The sequence below is a fragment of the Apis laboriosa genome, unplaced genomic scaffold (assembly GCF_014066325.1).
Source record: "Apis laboriosa isolate Shangri-la unplaced genomic scaffold, ASM1406632v1 scaffold45_cov149, whole genome shotgun sequence".
Taxonomy (NCBI): domain Eukaryota; kingdom Metazoa; phylum Arthropoda; class Insecta; order Hymenoptera; family Apidae; genus Apis; species Apis laboriosa.
Genome location: NW_025223361.1, coordinates 85102 through 107225, shown reverse-complemented (window position 1 = coordinate 107225; position 22124 = coordinate 85102). Strand labels below are relative to the sequence as shown.

Sequence of the window (22124 nt, the reverse complement as noted above, 5' to 3'; positions counted from 1 at the left end):
CTAATGTCGAGCTGGACTTGACAAACAGCTTCTAAAATAATTTAAAATGTTTTTTTTCTTTTCTCTTTCAAATATACTTTGTATATTTTACACGATATTTTATTGAAACCCTCTTTTTGTAAATGAATTAAGGGGTTGTTGCTAGGTTAAGAATTGATGAGAATTAGACACGATTTTTATCATTTCAAACGAATCATCCCCAACACAATTATTAGTAAATTTTACTTCCTACTTCAAACATCACTAGTTGCTTAATATTATTTATTTTATTTGAAGAAGAAATGATAAAATAATTATCTTTAACAATCGTTACATTCAGGACAGAATTCTAAGGGAATATTGTTTCCTCTGTCCGTGTTCGATGGCGCGTAACGCTCGAACGTTATCACGGTTAAAAGAACTGGAAGAAGCGCATTGAAAACGATTCATTCCGCCCGATATTACTTTCTAATTCAACGATCCTCGTCCATTCTATCTCATCCATCGATGGATTTGTACAATAGATGAATTGATTGCACGAAGCGTGGCTAATTAATGAAATATATCTAATCAATTCGTTAATTCTTCTCTCGTGAATAAAGTATATAATTATTTTCTTCGAGTTGTTTGTTCGAGCTCGATTCATACCCAACACTATGTTTTCTGAAAATGTTGCTTCAAATTTACGTTCCTTTTATTTTAAATCCGAGTTGGAGAAGAGATATTTGTTGAAAAACTAGATCGATTTTGGCTTAACGAATTAATTAATTTAAAAATCACGTCAAAGTTCAATATTCCCTCCATGAACAAGTTTCGATTCTATTCGCCCGAAAATACAAATTTTATGCATCATTATGCCTTCGTTTCGATATTTGGAAATTTTTTTTAAAACGAAATATTTAAATGTACAAAAATATAAAATAGTCCAGTACGTGTATTATAAACGATTAATTAAAAATTCTTGTTTAAATTCCATTCCATAGAGGCGATAAAAATATAAATTTCGAATAAATATTCCAAATCTAATTGATACTCGGTGTTCTTCTTGATCTGAAATACTTTTTTCTTTTCTTTGGATCCGAGCCAACAGCTAAATTCCTTCTTCCCGGATAAATCAATGGGAAAGCATTGATTATCCACCTTCTGGTTTGCTTTTGTACAGGCGATGGATTCACTTCTACTGCAGATTATTGTTCAGTACATATAAATACGCGTGAGTTATAACACTCTTTTGTTCTTCAAGACAATAGTTATCGTCGATATAATTTCAAAGGGACGTATATTTCTCGTTTAAAAGCTCGCTTTATTTGCAATTTTTCTTTTCTTTTTTTTTTTTTTTTTTTATTTTATTTGCAATTCTTTGCAATCTTCCCAACTCTTGAAATTTCGAAATTGAAATTTTCGTTGGGGGATATGATCTGCAACTGATTCGATATAATTTCAAAGAGACGTATATTTCTCGTTTGAAAGCTCGCTTTATTTGCAATTTTTCTTTTTTCTTTTTTTTTTTATTTGCAATTCTTTGCAACTCTTCCCAACTCTTGAAATTTCGAAATTGAAATTGGGAGATATGATCTGCAACTGATTCGAGAAACCTGTTTGAATTTCACGCCCAAGTGAGCAAATACTTGGATCCTTTAATGTAGTTAACAATCGGCGTTGCGCAGGTTATAAATTTATAATTACCGGTGCACGAAATTGATTGTTGAGCTGGTTTATTTCGATTACGAATCTGTTATCTCGAATAATACGGATTTCGCATGGTTTTGATCGATGGAGAAATTTCATCTAAATCTTCTTTCTCTTTCCCTCCCCCTTTTTTCATCTTTACCCTTATACTTCTCTCGTGAGAGAAAAAAAGAGTAAAAGTATGTCCCCTCGTTTCTTGCTTCGAGGCGAGGAAAGAAAGAAGAAAACGAGGATTTCTCTTTTAGCTTGATAACAAAATATCGTAAAAAAAAAAAAAAAAAAATGCTGATCGCAAATTAAAGAATCTCTCTCTTTCTCTCTCTCATTTCTAAAAACTTTATCCTCTTGTCCTTCTTCGCCCTGTTATTTATTGCAACAGATTGGATGCTTCGATCCAAGTTTTTGCAATAATTTTAATATTCACGATGATCAATTTATTTTTTATTTATAACAAATCGTCTTAATGTTGAGTTAATTATTCAATTAATTATACAATTTCGTCTCCTATTCTAACAAATTAAATTCCATTCGTCTCTTAACGATATCATCTCTCTCGTGTTGTATTCTTAGCATTGAAAAATTCTTTGATTCGTCGAAGTATTATTTTCTCTTAAAAAAATAAAAGAAACGAGAAAGAGATCGTTCGATGGAATAATTTTTCAATTTTAATTTAAAAACTGTAAAAGTCTCTGTGTATTTAGATTATATATTTAGATCATTAGACGATAGATCGTAACGATCCACGTAGAATTTAGATGAATATTTAATTAATAATCCATACCTGTAACGGCGTCGTTTCTTGTTGATCAGCACCGGAATATGGCGGGTACAGTTGCGCGATACACATAACCGCCTCGTTACAAAATTTCAGCCCCATCACCTCTTCATCCTCTCTCCCGTAACGAAAAGTCAACGTAATTTGCCCGAATACCTTGAAAACAGAGATACGAATTAATAGGGAATGTATGAAGACAGCAAATATTTTTCGTGCCTCCAAATTCACTTCGAAATGTAATTGATCGTACGATTATCCATTTAGAAAAAAGAAAAAGAAAAATATACAATCTCTCCAATTTTATTTTACAATTAGATATTAAAGTCTACTTCAAACTCTTCGAAATAAGTCGAATAACGATTTTGTGCGATTTTCTCCATTCAATAAAAGATACAAAAATTTCTCCAATTTTATTCTCGAAGAATAATATATCTTCTCTTTGTATACAGTAATGTAATGAGGTAAGATAAAATGGGCAAATTTTATTCTCATTTTATTCTTACCCTCCCGTATCAAAGAAGAAGAAATTCAATTATTACGTTGAATATTGAACGTATTCGCGTATCGTTAATTAATAGCAAGTAACTTAATAATTGAGTTAATATTATACTTAAAAAAAAAAAATCTAGAATTATTTTAATCGAGATTTAAACTTCACCCCTCGATACTTACCCTTTTACCTTGCAAAAACTCGGGGTCGGTCAACAGCACACCCTGCAGTTTGTCGATTTTCGCCTCGCTCACTATCAGATCCCTGCTCGCCAAGTATAGAGTGAGCTTGTTGTTCGGCGACGATTTCTTGTACACCCTGAAGAGCATAAGGAAGAGAGCGTGGTTTGTTTGGTTTCTCGGGAGGAAAGAGGTTTAAGCGAGAAACAGAGGAGAAAATTAAATTTCTCTTCTCTGCTCGACGAGCTATTGTGCGCCGCGTTTAAGCGGTGCAGAATCATCAAGCGGTTAATTATGCACTCTACTTCCTTCAAAGTCGAGTCTCGAATAGTTTTGCTCTCAAAAGAAGAAACGAAAGGGGTTGTTATATACATATGGATAAAGTTTACGAAACAAAAATTCTATTTAAAAAAATTGCAATGATATAAATCGAAGCAAAGGAATAATAAGTTTTTTTTTTAAGTGGTATGGAATCGATAATAATTCGAATGAATCGTAAAGCAGGGTGTAAAATAAATAAAATTTTTTTCTAGAAAAATCGACGTTGAAAATATTATACGGAAAAAAATATACACTCATATATGTGTATATTGTTTTTTTTTTTTTTTTTTAAATTTTTCGAAACTTTCGAACACTTGCCCGACGAAAATAGACACTGTGTGTTTATGGAGTTCTTGGAGTCGAAGCGTGCACGCGAAATATGATGATTAATTTTTTTATTCGCAATTTTCATTCGCATCGACGATTACGCCGGTTAATAATTGCATAGGAATTTCACGATCTGATGGAAACGGGTGCATTTATTGCGATGTCATACGATATTATCGATCCCTAATCAACGAGCCCAATCATCGATTAACCCTTTCGCCAAGAACAAATCTTATCGAGATATCGTTACGAGTAATTTTTCTACTTTGCGTATCCAATATTATATTGTTTTTGAAGGGGAAAAAGATTAAGAAACATCGCAAAATTATATTATTAATTTGCTACGAGAAATGAAATTTCGTTTCGAGAGTAAATAAATATTTTTAAAAAAAGTTATTACGCGAAAGTTTTAAAATATTTATACGTCTATCGAGGCTCGATTTGCAATCGTATTTGCATATATCATCGATAACGGTTATTGATTGCGGTTTTGGATTGAATGGTCGAATAAATATCCGGCGGGCCACGAATCGGCAATTTCAAAATTGTGTCTCGTCTAGTTTGGAATTATTAACTTCCTTTCTCATCGATTCTGTATATCAAAGAAAAGAAAAATGTCGTTTTGATCGATCCAAATTTTGACAAATTATTTTATCAATTTTTATTTCCCCAATAACATTAATTTTGCTCGAGAAAATGTTTCTCATATTTCCTAGTTTAAAAAGAAAAAAAAAAGGAAACACGAAATCCATTATTATAATCGATTCAGATCTGACGTTTTGATCATTCGATCAAGAGAAACGCAGAATAGGAAGCAGAATAATTTATTTCTTTTTTTTTCTTTTTTTTTTTTTTTTTTTTTTCGACACAATCGTATCAGATATCAGTCAACATTTCCATCGTGCGTGAAACGCGATATTCGTGTTTCGCAGCGAAAGAAAGAAAGAAACAAAACCTGTACGTGTATAATTATCTTGTCGACGCTGGTGACGAATGTTTACCAGGAACCTTGGAACTCGCATATAGAATATAAAGCAGTGGATGAAGGTGTTTCGCGATTATTTGACCCACAGTGACAGCGCGTAGTTTCAAGGAAAATTTGAACCGCTTCTTGGAAAAATATTTGTACCTTCGATCGAGGGAGGGGGGATGAATATTGCTCCAAGGATCATCCCTCGCTGTCGAGGCGTGTCATGGTGTCGAGTTGTGGACACGTTGCGTCGCGATTTTTCTCCAGCAACTTTTCCAATTATCATCGAGAAAAATTACGAGAGAATATGTTTCTTTTATGCTGTCTTTTTATTTTTTTCTTTAAACGAGGAATAAAATTTGCGGATAATTTTACAGACAAAGGAAAAGAATAAAATCAATAATACATGGAATATCTCTTTCGAAAGCAAATGGAGTTTTCTATTTACGTTAAATTGCGAGTTAAACTTGTGACTCAAGCTTTAAAGAAAAATATTAATTTCCTTTTGAAAAATGGCTGCTTCGAATTCTTGAGTATTATCGAAGTATATATCGGAGAAGATTTAATTAAAACAATTTTTCCATTATATGGATACTGGTTTGTCGCAAAAAACTTTTCTCGTGTCCTTTTAATTAAACGCCAAAAAAGCTGTGCTCGTCGTTAATTAATTTTTATAGAATTTCCATTCCTCCTTCTAATCATTCGAACGAGCGTACTTTATAATTTGAATTATGTCTCATATGTTCCTCCACTTTCTAACGTTCCTGGAATTTCCAACACAGCTGTTAGAAAGAATTATTCTTGGATCTTGTGGTATTTTAGTTTTTTACGAGACAGACACCAGATAGTTGTTGTGCTCCTCGTTTTACGTCATGTTCCACATCCTAAGAATGTTTTCGCTTGTTTAACTCTTTCTCTCTCTCTCGTTTGTTTGTTTCCATCGTAAGGGGGGGGGCGTAACAAGGAGATTTGTTGTTATATAAAACCCTCCCTCGCACGAAACAGACCCCCTTCGAGGGGACCCAACAGGGGGAAGGGGACAGTTTTTGATTATCCACCGGATGTTTCTCTCTCTCTCTCTCTTTTCTTTTTTTCATTTAAGATATAGCAAGTGTATATATAAATATATATATATGGAGAGAATTTTACCTTTGACTGCTGATCGTGTCCGGAATGTTTTCACCAGAATTTTCCACCTTCCTGAAACAAATAATTCGAATTTAATTTTTCCACTGGCAATTTGGATATCAATATGTTTTCATCGTTTAATTTATTTTTCTTCCCCTCTCTTTCTCTCTTTCGAATTTTCAAACTTTCTACGATTTTTTTTCTCGTCGTTTAAAAAAAGAAAGTTTTATTTTTAAGACGATGGAACAACACGTGTTTTATATAGTTCGTGGTAGAAGTCGAATCATCGTGCTTAAAATTTAAATTCCTCGATAGTTTGATAATATTTTTCCTTTGGAATCTTTAGATCTTTAAACTCGTGTCTCATCGATACATATAATCGATAAATTTGATGATTGGCATTATTCGTGGCCAAACTATCGGATTAATTGAAATTGCAAAGCTATGTATATTATTCTGTCTCTCTCTCTTCCTATCGTCAAACTCGTCGTAATCTTCCTCTCTATATTTCGATCAATCAATCATTCGATATATTCGATAAATAAGCTTTCGTCATTTTTTTCTTTTTTTTTGCCAATTATTTATTTATCTCGCCACGTTTATTTATTATATACGTCGCGGCTTATTCGTCGAAATCGTTTTTCAAGCGGAAAAAAATCAGTTCAGCTTCGCGAGAAAGTATTTCTTCTCTTGTAAACTGTTGGAGGAATTGAAAACTGTTTATTTGTGCGATGATATTATTTTTTTCGAAGCGATTTGCTTTGGATCGAATTTATCTCGAGGCATTTTCGCGAATATGCAATTTTGGAATTTAGAATTTCGAATGAAACGAAGAGAGAGGAAAGAGATCTTCTAACAACCTATTGTGAAAGTTCTATTGTTCATTCGTGTGTATTGTTTTATTGCCGATTGTTATTGTCTTTATTCGATGATTTTATTATTATTTATATCGTGGAAACGTGTATATATGATATTATTGGAGTCTATTCATTCATTAGATCCAGATAGAGTTATTAATAAATATTAATAATTTATTTAGATTTTTTAAAAAAGAATATTCAAAATTCTTTCGTTATTTATTAAGAATACAACGAATTACTTTAAATTTCCCTCTTTTAGAGTCACGTGGGCAGATTTAAAAGAAAGATTTAAAAGAAAGTAATTCGTTCACTTGATAAACTTTATCGAAAATAATTGTAATGCCAAACGGGGTCGAGGTTATGTGAAAAGCGGATTAACTGAGTAATAGCTTTATAATATATAAATGTTGTTAAAGCATTTTGATAAACGATCGAGTAACTTTATTTTTTCGACACCGCTCAAGATACTAACAAGATACTAACAAGATAAGCACGAGGGAAATGATGAGTTTAGTTCTCGAATTATTATACACGTAATGGTGAATACGCTATCTCGAAAGCCTTGATCTCTTCTCATCGTCCCTGACACTCTTGCTTGCTTCTCTATTATTATGACGCTCGTATATACCTTCGTCTTTTCCTCGAATTATTAGATCTCCAAAGATCTCCCCCTCAACGTTTTATAGCCCCTCGTGTTAAAAATTCTTTCAACGACGTTTCATGATCTTGGCAATTATTTTCTTCGTTCGTATTATGTGTTCTTCGAATTGATGTGGAATTTAAAAAAAGGAAAGAAATTGATATTTTAATCTTTAATCTTTCTCGAGGGATAAGACGGATCTTTCATGCGTTCGAATATTCTTCTTTTTTTTCTTTCTTTTATTGTTATCGTCTTAGATCTTAACGCGTGAAGAAAGTTGAAGATCGTTTTGCAAGAGGAGAGAAAACTTCGTAATCTTTAGGATCTCGAGAGAGATAAGAATTGAATATTTTTCTTATAGTGATCTTTCTTGTTCGTGAGATGATTCTCTCTTTTTTTTTTTTTTTTTTTCCTAGCGAAGATATCTTGGGTTGAACCGTTTAAAGAAAATTTCAAAGATGTATTTTTAATTCTTTGAAGCTCCAACTTGGGATAAATTGAATTCTTTGTCCTTTTCTACAATAATATCTTCATATTGAATTGCTCAAATTATTTTTCACGATTAACTTAAGGTTAAAAGCGAAACAACGGATACTTTTCTACCTTTCTCTGTTTACCATATCCCAGAATTAACATTGCAAATTATAATAATTAACCAATGCTTAAATAACATCGATCTTAGAATAAACAAATTTAATTTTGAAGGATGCATCTGGATCCTTAAATTTCTTCTTAAAAAAATTAAGAAGGATTAAAAAAAATCTCTAACAACCTCTTGGGTTATTTTTTAAAGAGTTAAGTTATTTTCTAAATTTCTGCCCGACTATGACTAAATTATTTCGAGATTTCGAGTCAAGGGTGGCTCAATTTTCCATATATATATATATATGGGGTAGTTTCATGCTGTTTGCGCGCAATCTGCGTCATTTCGAGGGCGAGTTCCGCGGAATCTCGTTGCCATCACCGTTGTCCAGATAGCCACTCGAAAACGCACGCGAAATTCTGCAGCTAATTCTCTTGGGGAGCACAAAGCGGTCCAAGATCTCCGTGACACGATACGTACGCGCGGAATTCGCCGTGCGTGGGAGTGGGCGATGAACTGGGCTGGGTGCTTGAAAAATCCAGCCACCGATTTCTCTCCTTTTTTTTTTTTTTTTTTTTTTTCCCCCCCCCATTTAATTCTCTATTTTTAACTCGTGTTGTGTGTTTTTCTTTTTTCTTCTTTTTTATCCACGTGCTCGAAAATTTTCGCTCATCGTTTTTTCTGAGGTTAGAGTTATAGATTCGAGGTCGGATAAAATCTAGTGTGGAAGGTTCTTTTCTTTTTTTTTTTGTTTTTTAGAGCTCGATAAGATTGATAAGAATTTGAAATATTTTTAATTAATTAAGATTAACGTAACGAAATTAATTATTTTCGATAGTAGTAGTGCATGTATATTTTCAAAACACGATCCCTTGGTTGGATGCATGCACACAGAATCAGATAAATATTCTCTCGACATCCTCTCAGGCAGGTGAATAGTATATGTGGAATGCTCAAAGGAGGAGAGGATAGACAAATAACTCTGAACTTTTCCACTCCGTGTTTGCAAATCTAGTGTGGGACATCTCTCTCGAGGCGGGCTTTTTTGATCCTTGAAACGCAACAGGAGAGTTGCGGGATTCGTTCGCGTGCAAGGATTGATTCAATTTTTATCTATAATTTTTTTAAAAATTACGCTATTTTTAAGACAAATGAGATGTAAGAAAGAGCGATGGGGAAAATTTAATGGTTGAAATTACGAATAAAGTTACTTCGATAATTTATTCACGTTCGAAACGTAATAATAATAATTGTAATGCTGAGATTATATGGAAAGTGGATCGATGTAACAGCTACGAATAAATGTTGTTTAAACATTTTAACAAGTAATTGTTTAATGTAACTTTATTCGAAATTTTTAATTTAGTTATTTTTTTAATGACCGATTCTGAATTTTGGAAATCTTAGGTGATAAATATTGATAAAATCGATCGATAAATTTTTTAATATTTTTTCACTCGTCGAAGAGAATTTCAATCGTTTACGATCAATTGAATTTGATTGAAACTCCAGTTATTATCTGTAATTGAAGCTGTTTACCAGTATTTCTCAATCGATAGAAATATATTTAATATTTATTTAAGCTGATGATAAATCATTGGTTAATAACAAATATTCGCAGTTTAATGAGAACTCGAAATTTGCAAACAGATCTATTTAACTCTTTAAATATCGTATCTTATATATTTTGAATATTTTTTTTTTTTTAATTTTAATTATTTATTTCCTCTCACACCTAGAAAAGAAATAAAAAATTACATTACGTTACAAAATTATTTTTTTTAATTAAACGAAGCTGAAGAAAAGCGAATAAAATAAAGCGAATTTATTTTTCCAAAGCTTTCCCGATTTTTTTACCAGATAGAAAAAAAGGCGTTTCGCGAAATAAAATCTTATTTTATTTCTTTATATATATTTTATTTTATATATATCTTTTTATTTTATTATATATCTTTTATCTTATTTTATTCTTACTTTAATTGTGCTCTCCAAATTTCACTCTCGAAATATCAACCTCTCTCGACGCCGTCTATTACTGTTATGGATTTGTTCTGTTATGAATTTGTTCTGTTATGGTTCGATTTCCATAAGATTTTCGAGAGAGAAGGGGAAGGAGAGTTTTGTTATTGTCCCATTAATACTCGATCTATTGTTTTGAAAAGTCGAACGATACGCGTATAATATTTTCAAATATAATATAATATTATATATATATATTTTTTAATATTATTTTTTAATATATATATTTTTTTCAAATAATAATAATATTTTAAAATATTAATTATTAATAAAATATTAATTTTTTTTCGTAAATTTCAAATTTGCCTCGCATCGTGTTTAATTTTTCTCGCGCCAAATTTACATCGGCATTTTTTATTTCATTTCGTACAGAAGAGATAATTTTTAATCATGTACTTAATCCTATTAAATTCTATTAAAATCGGAAAAACTTTGAATCGCTATAACTCCGAAAGTAACAACTTCCGGTCAATGACAAAGGACCGTTAGAAGCGCGGTACCTTCCCCTTTAAAACGGTTTTTGTTTCATCTCGATACGACTTCCGGTTCCCGAGATATCATCGTGTAAAGACAAAGGTAATTTTTAATCGTTTACTCTCTCCGTCCTTGTCGCTTAGTCGGATCTCTCGCTCGCACCTCGTCTCACTGACCTATCCCAAACTCCAGACAAGCGACAGCTGCGATTCCTAGAAAAACATAGATAAGCGATTCCTAGAAGAACGTAGTACGCATTTCCAGGAAAAAATATAGGTCACGGCCCATTCATAATCTCCGCACCGTGTTAAGCGCTATGGACACTTTGAGTGCTTATATCTCGGCAACCGATCGAGATATCGGGATAAATCAAAAAGTGACTTCAACGGCATGGTTTTCTCTATTCCCTGACTGGTTTTCGATGACAAAATTTTTAATTTCTTCTCGCGTTTTTTTTATTAATAAAATATTAATTTTTTTTCGTAAATTTCAAATTTGCCTCGCATCGTGTTTAATTTTTCTCGCGCCAAATTTACATCGGCGTTTTTTATTTCATTTCCTTTTTGCACATTTTTTCTAATTATTCAATCCAATCAATTGCCTATTGCGACTCGCGTTTAGTTGCGAAACGCACGATAATTTTCCTCTTAAACATTTATCATACATTTATAATTCTAGTAATTTTTCGACGATTGAAATTTACCAGAGTATTACTTCTATCCCGATTTTTTACGAACAAACATTATTTCTCGAAACGATTAAATTACAAATTAAATATCTAAATATTAACAAAGACAAAAGAGGATTATGTGAAAATTATTTGTAACTTTCGATTATATATTTTATTTACATTCGCGTAAATATAATTGAATTACCCGTCAAAAATTATACAGAGATAAATTACCTCCGTGCAAATAATCGGCGAGCATGATCGATCGCAATCTGTCCTTCATATTGCTAATAAACGATGTTGTTACAATATTATTGGATACGAATTATCCAACGGTTCTACACTAATTTACCCTGGATCGTGATCGAGGCACTAGAGAAACGGGTGAGTATAGGTGATATAGATCGTTATTTGTGTTTCACCCCTATGTGCGTTAATACGCGTATATAATGAGGTGTACGTGGCAAATTCCCAAGTAAAATGAAACAGGCGTAGTGCAACTGTATTGTGTATTAAATTTTAATTAATATCAGGATTCCGCGCAATTATGCACGAGTATATATATACATTATATATATATATATTATTTTGAGGAAAACTTTTGATACACTTTCATTGTTCGTCCCTTAATTCGTTAATTAATATTTCTATATCCTTTTCTCGAACAATTTTGTTAACCCAATCCCGGAATTATCGGAGGGATTGTCGGTCGAAATTTCCCCTTGTTGACATTGTATTTATACCTTCAACCCTGCCAATCGTGACGCGTGAAGTGGCTCGATGAATAAGCCGGCATTTTCAGATATTTTTTTTACAACAACGAGTATGTAATTACGAAAGTAAATTAGAAACACGTAATTACGCTCCTGTCCCAGAATTGATCGGGAAGAAAACAATTATGAGATCGGTCAATTTAATAACAAATGCAAAGATGATTTGTTCAAAGGAATAAAATCATTATTATTATTATTATTATTGTGGCATTTGTAGGAATTAAATTACGAATTAAAATTACCAAAAACGGAGTTATCGTGGAAGAAAAAAAGAAAGTAATTTCACAGATTTTTGATGTTATGCCATCTTTTGGAAATTATTTCACACACACGGTGTGTATTGTTTCACGGTCGTTTAAAACTGTGGTTTGTAGTTGGAAGTAAATCGTAATAGTTAGGAATATAGTTATCGAACGAAAAATCGAACGAATGGAATGAATTAGCTGTCTTTTTTTTTTTCAAATCCAAGAGGATAGATTCTTGCAACTATTGCATGTATTTTCAATGAAATTATCGTTGAATGACGTTAACGTATTTGCAATTAATTATCCGTGGAAAAATGATACACTTACACGTTCGAAAACCTTTTTTTTTTTGTCCAGATTGTCTGTAATATCGTCGTCTAAATTTCACGGTATTAAATTGCTGTTATCTGTTCGTGGAAATTGTCCTCTTTGAAACTGGACACTTTGATGTTGCAAAGTGTTGAATGAAACGCGAAACATTGGAACAACGCGGCGGAAGAAATTTTTATAATTTTTAAACGTTCGAGCTCCCAATATTTTGGGAATATTTGAATTTGATTTTTTCCCCCCTCCCTTTTTATCCATAATTTTTATATTTTCGTTTGAATAACCGAAATATTCGAGGTAAATTATCAAACGAGAATTGTTATTCTATTTAAAATTCGCACACGTTCCACGCGCATTCCCTCGAATCTCGATCAAATTATTTAAGATTTATTACACATTTTTTACTCTTTATTACATATTTTTCGTTTTTGATCATTAAATGATAATTGCTTAAACAAATTTGTGATTAATCAAACATACAAATGAACAGATTATTTATGAATTTATGAAGTGAATTCAGCCAGTCAAATCTTCAATTAATTTTATTCTTTAGAAAGTTTAATTCTTAAACAATTGTCTTTCGATTTCAATCTCTTTCTTTTTCCTTCCTTGAATTCTTCAATTTTCTCACCGAAAGATTCGTTTGAAAAATCGAACATCCTCAAGAATAATCGTAGAAAATAATTTTTCATACCAAACAACAGCAACAGAATTAATTAATTAATTAATTAATTAAGTTTAATGATCGATCCACCACAGATCTTCAAATTCGAATTCCGTTATTCGAAAATTTACACAGAGTCGAGTTCCATTTCCAATGGAGGCTTGGTTAAACGAATCGCGCCTTTCCATTCACGGATCACCGACCAATCTTGTCAATCGTCTCTTCCATTCTGTGGATACGCGCTAACGAATCAATTACCCTCCCCTCCCCTGTCTAATTAGATCCTGCCTCCTGCAAGAAGGAAGATTCATCTCCTCCTCGATTCGTGGACGGGTAAATAAAGCTCATCTCGATATTGAAATTTTTCCCGATAAAAATATTGCATCTTGTTGCGAATCCTCTACGGCGGAATAAATAAATTCCATTCTTTTCTTTTCCCGCTTTATTTTAAAAAATGATCCCCCTCCCCTTCGAGGTTTATCCCAAGGTGAGATGCAGCGCGTCGCTTTTTAAAATTCCGATTAAATTTTTTTTATTATATAGAGTTTTCAAGATCTTGTTTGGTCGATCAGAGTTTCGTCTGGAACTTTCTCTCTTCGCTACATTTTCAAAAAATTTCTTTTTTTTCATTGTAGAGCTTGAAATTCGTCGATCTAGATTTCTTCTTTTGTACGTATTTTCGATAATTTCTCATTGTAAATTTTGAAATTAAATAAAAGTTGCGTTAGAATTCGTTTAGTTTTGATAACGTTTTTTTTTTTTTACTCCAAACATAGATCTCGAAAGCTGGAATTGAAATTGAATATATATTCATATCAAACGTAGATCTTAAATTGAAGTTGATTGATTAATCTTTCTACATTCTTTGTACATAATTTTTTTTTTTATTCCAAGCATAGATCTTGAAATATAGAAGGAGTTTGTTCCCATAGAAAGATCGTCGATTCTTGGAAAACACTTTTATTCTGATAAGAAAAAAAAAAGTGGTATTTTAAAAAATCACGATACATCGTTTCGAATATTATTTTTTAAGGAATTATAAGATGAATGATTTTCGTAGAAAATTCTATAAACAAGATAATGGTTTTTCTCTCAAGCATTCGAAGAAGGAAAATAACGTGCCTATTATTAAATAAGAAAGCAAAGTACAGGAGGATACTTGGAAATATTATATTCTATAACGAATCGTTCGAACGAAAATTCTAACCTCGTAAATCGAACAGTTATCCAACGACCGACGTGGTATCACGATATACATTTTCGAAATGCAAATTCTCACGTCGTAAATTTCCCTTCTACGCCGCCTAAACGACAATTGGATTTTATCGATTCACCACCTTCGTCTCCTCGACCACGAGGTCGTCGAGGTATCGATCACCTGGCTTTCGTCTCGTTTGCGGGTCATCACGATCTTTTTCGAGTTATCGCGAGTTCCAAAATCATTCTGTTTGTAACCTGGATAAGCAATCATCTCATCATTCTCTTCCACGTTTTCTCGATTTCTCTCTCTGGGTGGAATCCAAGGGAGCAAGAATCATCCTCCTGGGCAAACAATTTTCTCCCTTTCTTTTCGATTTCTTCACACGTATGGATATGGGGATATTATTATTATTCCTTCCGTGCTCGTGACATGGTCGAGTCGAGGGAAGGAAACGAGGTAAAAGGTCGAGGGGAAATTGTGTATCGGTGGTATATGTGAATTTGCTTCCTTTCAAGCTGTGAGATCTTTTCGAATTTCGATTATTTTCTGACATGATCTTTGATTCTCGATGTAATTATGCATTGGTGTAATTATGCATTTTTTGAATTATTTTTGATATTAATAGGGGATAAAAATTGGAAGAGGATCGTGGACGATCTCTCTTATGGATTTATAATTTTTCGAATTGATCTTGATAATTAATAAAAATTGGTTTCTAAGTTTTGGTAACGATCTTCTTATTTCTTGCGAATTTCTGAATGTATTGTTATAAGTAGAAAGATCAAATCGGTATCCAAGAGGTTAAAAAAAAATGAATGGAACCAATGGAATAATTTGTTAAACATATTGTAACATTAGAGATGTTATTTTTTTTCAAAATGAATTTTATTCTCTTATCGAATGTTATCTCGTTATTTCAAAGGTTAAAGGTTTAAAGGTTTTCGAGCATGATAATTATCTCGTCCAGACAATTGGTTGCAGTTGATTTTCCAACGCGAGAATTGCAACTAATAAAATTTGTTAGTTAATTTGTGACGTTTGCGGTTCTCGAAACAAGGACTCCAATTGTCCAACTCCTCGTCGAAAGGGGTTGTCGCTTCCCTTTAATATCCCGTCTTCCCCGCGATTTCTCGACTGATTCGAGCTATCCATTTCCAAGATACAATCACTTCCAACAATACTCTCACTCGTAAATTATAAAGTCGAGCGAAAGCGTGACTTTTTGTATTCAATTTATTTGAGAAAATTACAAATTTTATTACGAAACTTTTACCGAAAAATAAACTAAATTTTTCCACTCCTCTCTGAAAACATTTAGAAGACAACGATCTATAAATAATCCCTATTATCCCTATAATTTAAAATAAATTCCAATTTATAATATTTATATATTTATATTATTTATAATTATATATATTTATATAATTTATATATTTATAATATAATAATTTAAAAAAAATTCCAAATATAAAATAGAAAAAAAATTATTATTGCAATATGTTAAAAATATTAAACACAGTTTTGTAAAGTAAGGAAAGTCGATGATATCGCGTGCTCACCTGTCCGTTTGCGTGCCACCAGGCTGCAATTGCGGCAACGATTGTGTTTGTTGTAACGATCTCTGCCCACGATTTTCCAACGCGTTTGATTCCTTTTTACCCGTCTCCTCGCCGCGTCTACTCTCTTCCATCTGTGCGACAAAGGGAGAGTGAAAATTATTATTTAATCGAACGAAGATATTCATATATTTATGGGCAGGTTGAAAGAACAGAATACACTCGATTTTGTTTGCTTTTACGAAAATTATATTGTATTAATTGAAGTTAATCGAATGTTGCGTGAAAGTGAGATAATTGACGTTGTTAAAAACTGAGAAGAGAGGTGCTCGTGAGATAATTCATTCAGAAGTAGTGTTAAAAGTTGGATGAATAATTTTTCGAATACCTCGATTTTATTAGCATTGTGGGAAAAGTGAAAGTTGATGGATGGAGGTACTTGTGAGGTGATTGACATAGGAAGAGTAGATGGTTGAATATTTTCGAAAGTGAGATGGATTTTAATTTAATTTGGTATATTTGGAATGTGAAATTTTAGAACAAATGAAGATAAAATTACGATTTGAACGACAAACAACTTTCTTCTTCGTTTTATATATATATTTTTATGAAGTAGAAGTTGGCTTTAATTAGCTTAAATTTAGAATTTAAGGAAAGAAGATAGAGAGGGGAAAAAATGAAGAAAAGGGGAAGGAAAGTTCGTGAGGAATGCGAAAGGGGGATAGTTCAGAATTTTAAAGTTAATCGAGTTAAGAACAATGAAAGTTGAAACTGCGAGTATCTTATTTAATTATGCTTACGTTGTCTTTTTATTACCAAATAGATTCATAGTTTTCTATCCGAAAATTAAAATTCCAACAAAATTGAAATTTTTCGAAGTTGATTTCAACCCTTTTCAAACCGAATTATATTTTTAATTATATTCGTTTCTGCTTAATAATTTAATTAATAAGACATGTATCACAAATAACATTAGAGATGATCATAAATAACATTGGCTTAAGATAAGAGGCAGAAAAATCAATAATCTTGATCTCTATTCGTTTTTTGTCAAATATTGTTAATTTCTGAAAAGGAAAATGTCTGCCATTTATGACGAAATATTCCATACCGTGATAGGGTAAAGGGAGACCCGATGCTCGGCAGAATGCGGCGTCAACTCGGTCACTTTAGGCTCCAGGTGTCTTTCGTTCTCAGCCATATCTTTGATCCCTTTTCGGCCACAGAGGCCTATCGATAGAATAGAAAATCACACGCACAAGATTTGCACTGAAACACTCGTGGAAAGTTCTCAATCAAGCACTCGATTTCTCTTGTTCACAAATTCTCGGGAAATTTCTCTCATTTTGATGTAACAAATTTTTGTTTTGTCTCTTGTAGTCTCTAGTAGTTCGTTTAAGAGATCAAAGTTTTGGTTCAAAGTTGACGACAAACGAACGAGTCGAATTTGTTTGAATTAGGCGATTGAATCTTAAGAAAAATATCGATCGTTTCCTTTAAAAAAAGAAAAAAAAAATTAGAAAAAGAAATATTATATCATATTATATACAAAGAGCAAACGTTAAAAGTAATATTAAAAATTGCTTCATCATTTTTTCTTTCTTTGTTAAATTTTTGAAAATATGATCTTGATGATAGAAAATAGGGAAAAATGTGATATGAAATTTTATCAAATGCTTTGTTAGTATTCTTCTAGACAAAATATCTGCAATATTGTAGAATTAGTGAATTTATTTTATCATATATGAAACGGAACGAATAATATGTTAATCGAAGCAAATAATGTTCCGTTATGTATTTATGTGTATGCTGTTGTATTATTTTATTCTCTATATGATATGGAACGAATTATTTTATTCGAAATTATTGCAAATATCAGCATATTTTCATTTTTAAATTGAATTAAAAGTTGATAAATATCAATAAATAAGTTGCAATAAATTTTTGGTGAAATTGGTATATTGAAGGAGTTAAAAAAATCTTTCATTTTATTTAAAAAAAAAGGAAATGGCATACTTATTTTTTATTAGATAGTTGTGAACATAACATTTAATTGAGACATTTTCTTCTATTTTGCATAATTAAAAAAAGAAGATCTTTGTTTAAGATCTTGTTAACTCACCTTTTCGATTAATTAATGTAATTAAACTCGAATCAAATCAATATAGAAATAAAGATCCAAACTTCAAATAGAAAGACTTGAGATAACTTTTAAATCAATTTAAAGTCGTCAATATACCATTAATAAGATTATTGCCAGTATTTCAATATTTTTCCAGAAATAAATCTATATTATCACTCTAAAACCCCCATTAATTAGAAAAACTTTAAACCGATATAGTATATATATAACTCAGAAGAATGTAATTTCTAATCAATGAACGAAAGATCATTAGAAGCGCGGATTCTTCGCCTTTAAAACCTCCTTTGGTTCATCTTAATACGACTTCCGGTTCTCGAGATATCATCGCGTAAAGAAGAAATAATTTTTAATCATTTACTTAATCCTATTAAACTCTATTAAAATCGGAAAAAATTTGAATCGCTATAACTCCAAAAGTAACAATTTCCGGTCAATGATAAAGGATCGTTAGAAGCGCGATACCTTCCCCTTTAAAACGGTTTTTGTTTCATCCCGATACGACTTCCGGTTCCTTAGATATCATCGTATAAAGACGAAGGTAATTTTTAATCATTTACTTAATCCTATTAAACTCTATTAAAATCGGAAAAACTTTGAATCGCTATAATTCCGAAAGTAATAACTTCCGGTCAATGACAAAGGATCATTAGAAACGCGGTACCTTCCTCTTTAAAACGGTTTTTGTTTCATCTCGATACGACTTCCGGTTCCCGAGATATCGTCGTGTAAAGACAAAGGTAATTTTTAATCGTTTACTCTCTCCGTCCTTGTCGCTTAGTCGGATCTCTCGCTCGCACCTCGTCTCACTGACCTATCCCAAACTCCAGACAAGCGACAGCTGCGATTCCTAGAAAAACATAGATAAGCGATTCCTAGAAGAACGTAGTACGCATTTCCAGGAAAAAATATAGGTCACGGGCCCATTCATAATCTCCGTACCGTGTTAAACGCTATGGATACTTTGAGTGCTTATATCTCGGCATCTGATCGAGATATCGGGATAAATCAAAAAGTGACTTCAACGGCATGGTTTTCTCTATTCCCTGACTGGTTTTCAATGACAAAATTTTTAATTTCTTCTCGCGTTTTTTTACACGAAAAATCAAAGTTCTATTTGTGATTGGTCCGCGTAATGATAATGGAAAGTATATAGAGATATAAATTCATTTTTATATTTATTATTATATTTTGTGTATAATACTCTTCCTGTAGATTGTGCTTCTATTTGATAATTTTCCGCGAAGGTTTTCTAATTGCGGATAAAAAAATTGACAGCGGACAGATAGATTCTTAAATCGATTTCTTCTCAAAGCTTTGTAATAACTTGACCCAAGAAATCCGATATTGTCCAAGTTGTCTGAGATACCTTTTAAAAGAGTCGCCAATCTTTCTATAAAAATATATATCCTTCTCTTCAACTATCCAATATCCTTCTCATAAATTCTTCCACGTGACTCGAAAACCAAGTAATAGTGATACACACTTTTCGAAATATCCTCAGTTTATACGAGAAAATCATGCAACCAAAAAGATTTAAACGAGCAATTCAAATCATTTCGATCTGTTTAATATCCTGAGATCGATGTAGCTTCTCTTTCGTGGAATTTAGCATTCGTCCCAGGACGGCTATTCGATCGACTCAGCTTTCTCTTCGTCTTATTTTGAATCGAATCAAAGCGTATCGCCTCGTCTGCAATATTTACTTGCTTGTAGACATCGAGACTCACAGAGGATTATAAATTGATAAATATCAATAATTTTCTTAAAAAAAAAAAGAAAATAATTATAAGACTTCTTGATGAAAAATTATTTTCACGTGAAAGAAAAATTATTACATTTGTCGAAAGATATTTCAAATTGAATTTTGTAAAATCGTTATACGTGTTATACGTATATGTATTTTTATTTTCAGAGATATGTATTTTTATTTTCATTTTCCTTTCCGCGTTATGTAATCGTATTCACACATAATAAGCTTTGCAATTAAAAAAAAAAAAAAAAAAAAATATCTCTTCAAATTAACGCATAACACACTTTAAATTATTAAAAAATAATTGCTAAATATTATATTATAATCCTATTACAAAATATTTTTCAATTAATATTGAAAACAAAATTAAATTACTTTGATAATTGGCACGATATATTTGGCCGATAACAATTAATCCGGAATTTCAATTATTCCGGATCCGCGCAAAATGGCCAGATTCGACAAAGTTTCTGACAGCTTTTATCCGATACTCTTTTAAACTCTTCCTCTTCTGGAGGAAAGCGCTTCACTCATCGAGAAACTCTTCAGGGATATTCTCGTTTACGTCATCATTATCCATTATTCGCCATGATCAAAGGCATCCGGTTTTCTTCCTTATCTTCGTTTCTCATTTAGTTCCTAATAAATTCTCGAATACCTATTCAAAAAAGATAATTGCATGCCCAATTGCGATTAATAACCAATGACTCCACGAATTATAATGAAAACTAATTAAGAAATTCCCATATTGCTTGAATAGAGATACATTAATAATTTCTCCTCCAATAAAATTAATATAATACCGAAACTAGTTAAACATTTGTTAATTAAAAGATTCAGGTAAAAAAGAAGAAAAAAAAAACCTCTCGTTTTTAATTCACAATGATTTTTGTCATCGTTCGATATCCAATTGAGTAGTAAAGTAACGTGTTCGTTTCGTTTCGTTTCGATTATTATTTACCCCTATCGAGAAATAATGATATAAAAAGAAGATAGAAGAAAATTCGTTCTCGAACTTTACAAATTCCGTGACACGATTCCTTAAGGGACTAAAAAAAAAAAATGTGTTTTTACGGTTATGACACGAAGAAGAAGGGAGGAGGAGGTGGAATCCCGCAAGAAAAAGAAAAAAAAAGAAACCCTCCCCAACTTCGAAACACCATCAGACGTGACTAACATTCCTTCGCAAAAAAAGATGACTGACGAGACGATGGATGATACGAGGAGGAGGGGGGAGGAAGGGAAAAAAGAACTCCTTGGATTATATTCTTTTGTGCTCTCTCGTTTACTTTAACGTGGACGAAAAGTTGCGCGGAATAAACTTGAAACCCGGCCGCCCTTTTCAGGGATCGGTTTAACGAACTGGAAATTTCGGACTTTATTCGACGCGTTCGCTTCGATAGCTCGGCCATTCGAACATTATACGTCCTTTTTTTCTTTCCCTTTTCTAGAAAGGAGTTAATGAGATGCGGGGGGGTAAGGGAGGTGTAATATATTCACACGTGAAATAAATAATACGAATTGCTCGATAAAATCATTCGGTTGGACAGGAAAGGTTATTGCAACTGCTTGCTCCACCATTTTTATTATAAGCGCGTTATTTAAATGGCGCAGAAATCTTTCTCCCCTAATAAAGCGAATAAACTAGATATGGTTTTTAAAATTTTTAACGATTACTTTGCGTGTTGTGCGAGATAAAAAAAACAAAAGGAAAAATTATTTCGTTATTATTTTCGATATAGCACGAGATGAGAAGGCATTAAAACGAACAATTAAAACCACGAGCTTCGATTTTTCTGGATTTCCAGCGAACCGAGAGAATTCGAATTGTCCCAATTTTTCTCTTCGACAAATTCAAACTGACAATCGAAACATCGTTGTTGTTTTCTGTATTGTCACTGATTTTTCGTTTTTTTTTTTTTTAATTTTAATATTTTTAGATTAACAGAGCCAGCTCGACGAAAAAAAAAAATCGAACAAACGCGTTATCTTAATCCCACTTCCCTTCCCAAATCTTATTTCCCTCCGCTATTGCATTTATTCACCGAAAGAATCCGTCTGACGTCAATGCTCCCCTTTTATGCCTGTCGCGTTATTAAAGATTCATCCCGGAAAAATTCAAAGGTGGAGGAATATCGAATTGCGAAATATAAATATTTCCTTCTACCGCCGCTTTCTATACGCTCTCGAGAAAGGAGCCAACTTTTTTCCCAATAAGGTTTGCGCGCAAGTAAAAGTAAAGGGATGGCCGAACGAACGGAGGATATCAGTCGGCGGGAAATATAATGCGAGATGTGCGTGTATTTGTATTAATGCAAGATTTTTCTTCTTGTTTTTTTTTCTTTTTTTTTTTTTTTTTTT

At 32.3% G+C, this 22124-nt stretch overlaps 1 protein-coding gene across 1 annotated transcript in view; it reads right to left on the bottom strand.

Annotated features, from left to right (window-relative positions):
- The window catches only part of LOC122716440 (phosrestin-2-like), a 36919-nt gene extending 19848 nt beyond the window's left edge, over positions 1–17071 (bottom strand). Inside the window, exons 1-5 of the mRNA XM_043939500.1 lie at positions 16982–17071; positions 15874–16004; positions 5880–5930; positions 3116–3251; positions 2450–2599 (exon numbers count right to left, since the gene is read on the bottom strand). Coding sequence (XP_043795435.1) covers positions 2450–2599; positions 3116–3251; positions 5880–5930; positions 15874–16004; positions 16982–17071 — 558 coding nt within the window. The remainder of the gene's footprint in view (positions 1–2449; positions 2600–3115; positions 3252–5879; positions 5931–15873; positions 16005–16981) is intronic.
- Positions 17072–22124: the final 5053 nt, after the last annotated feature.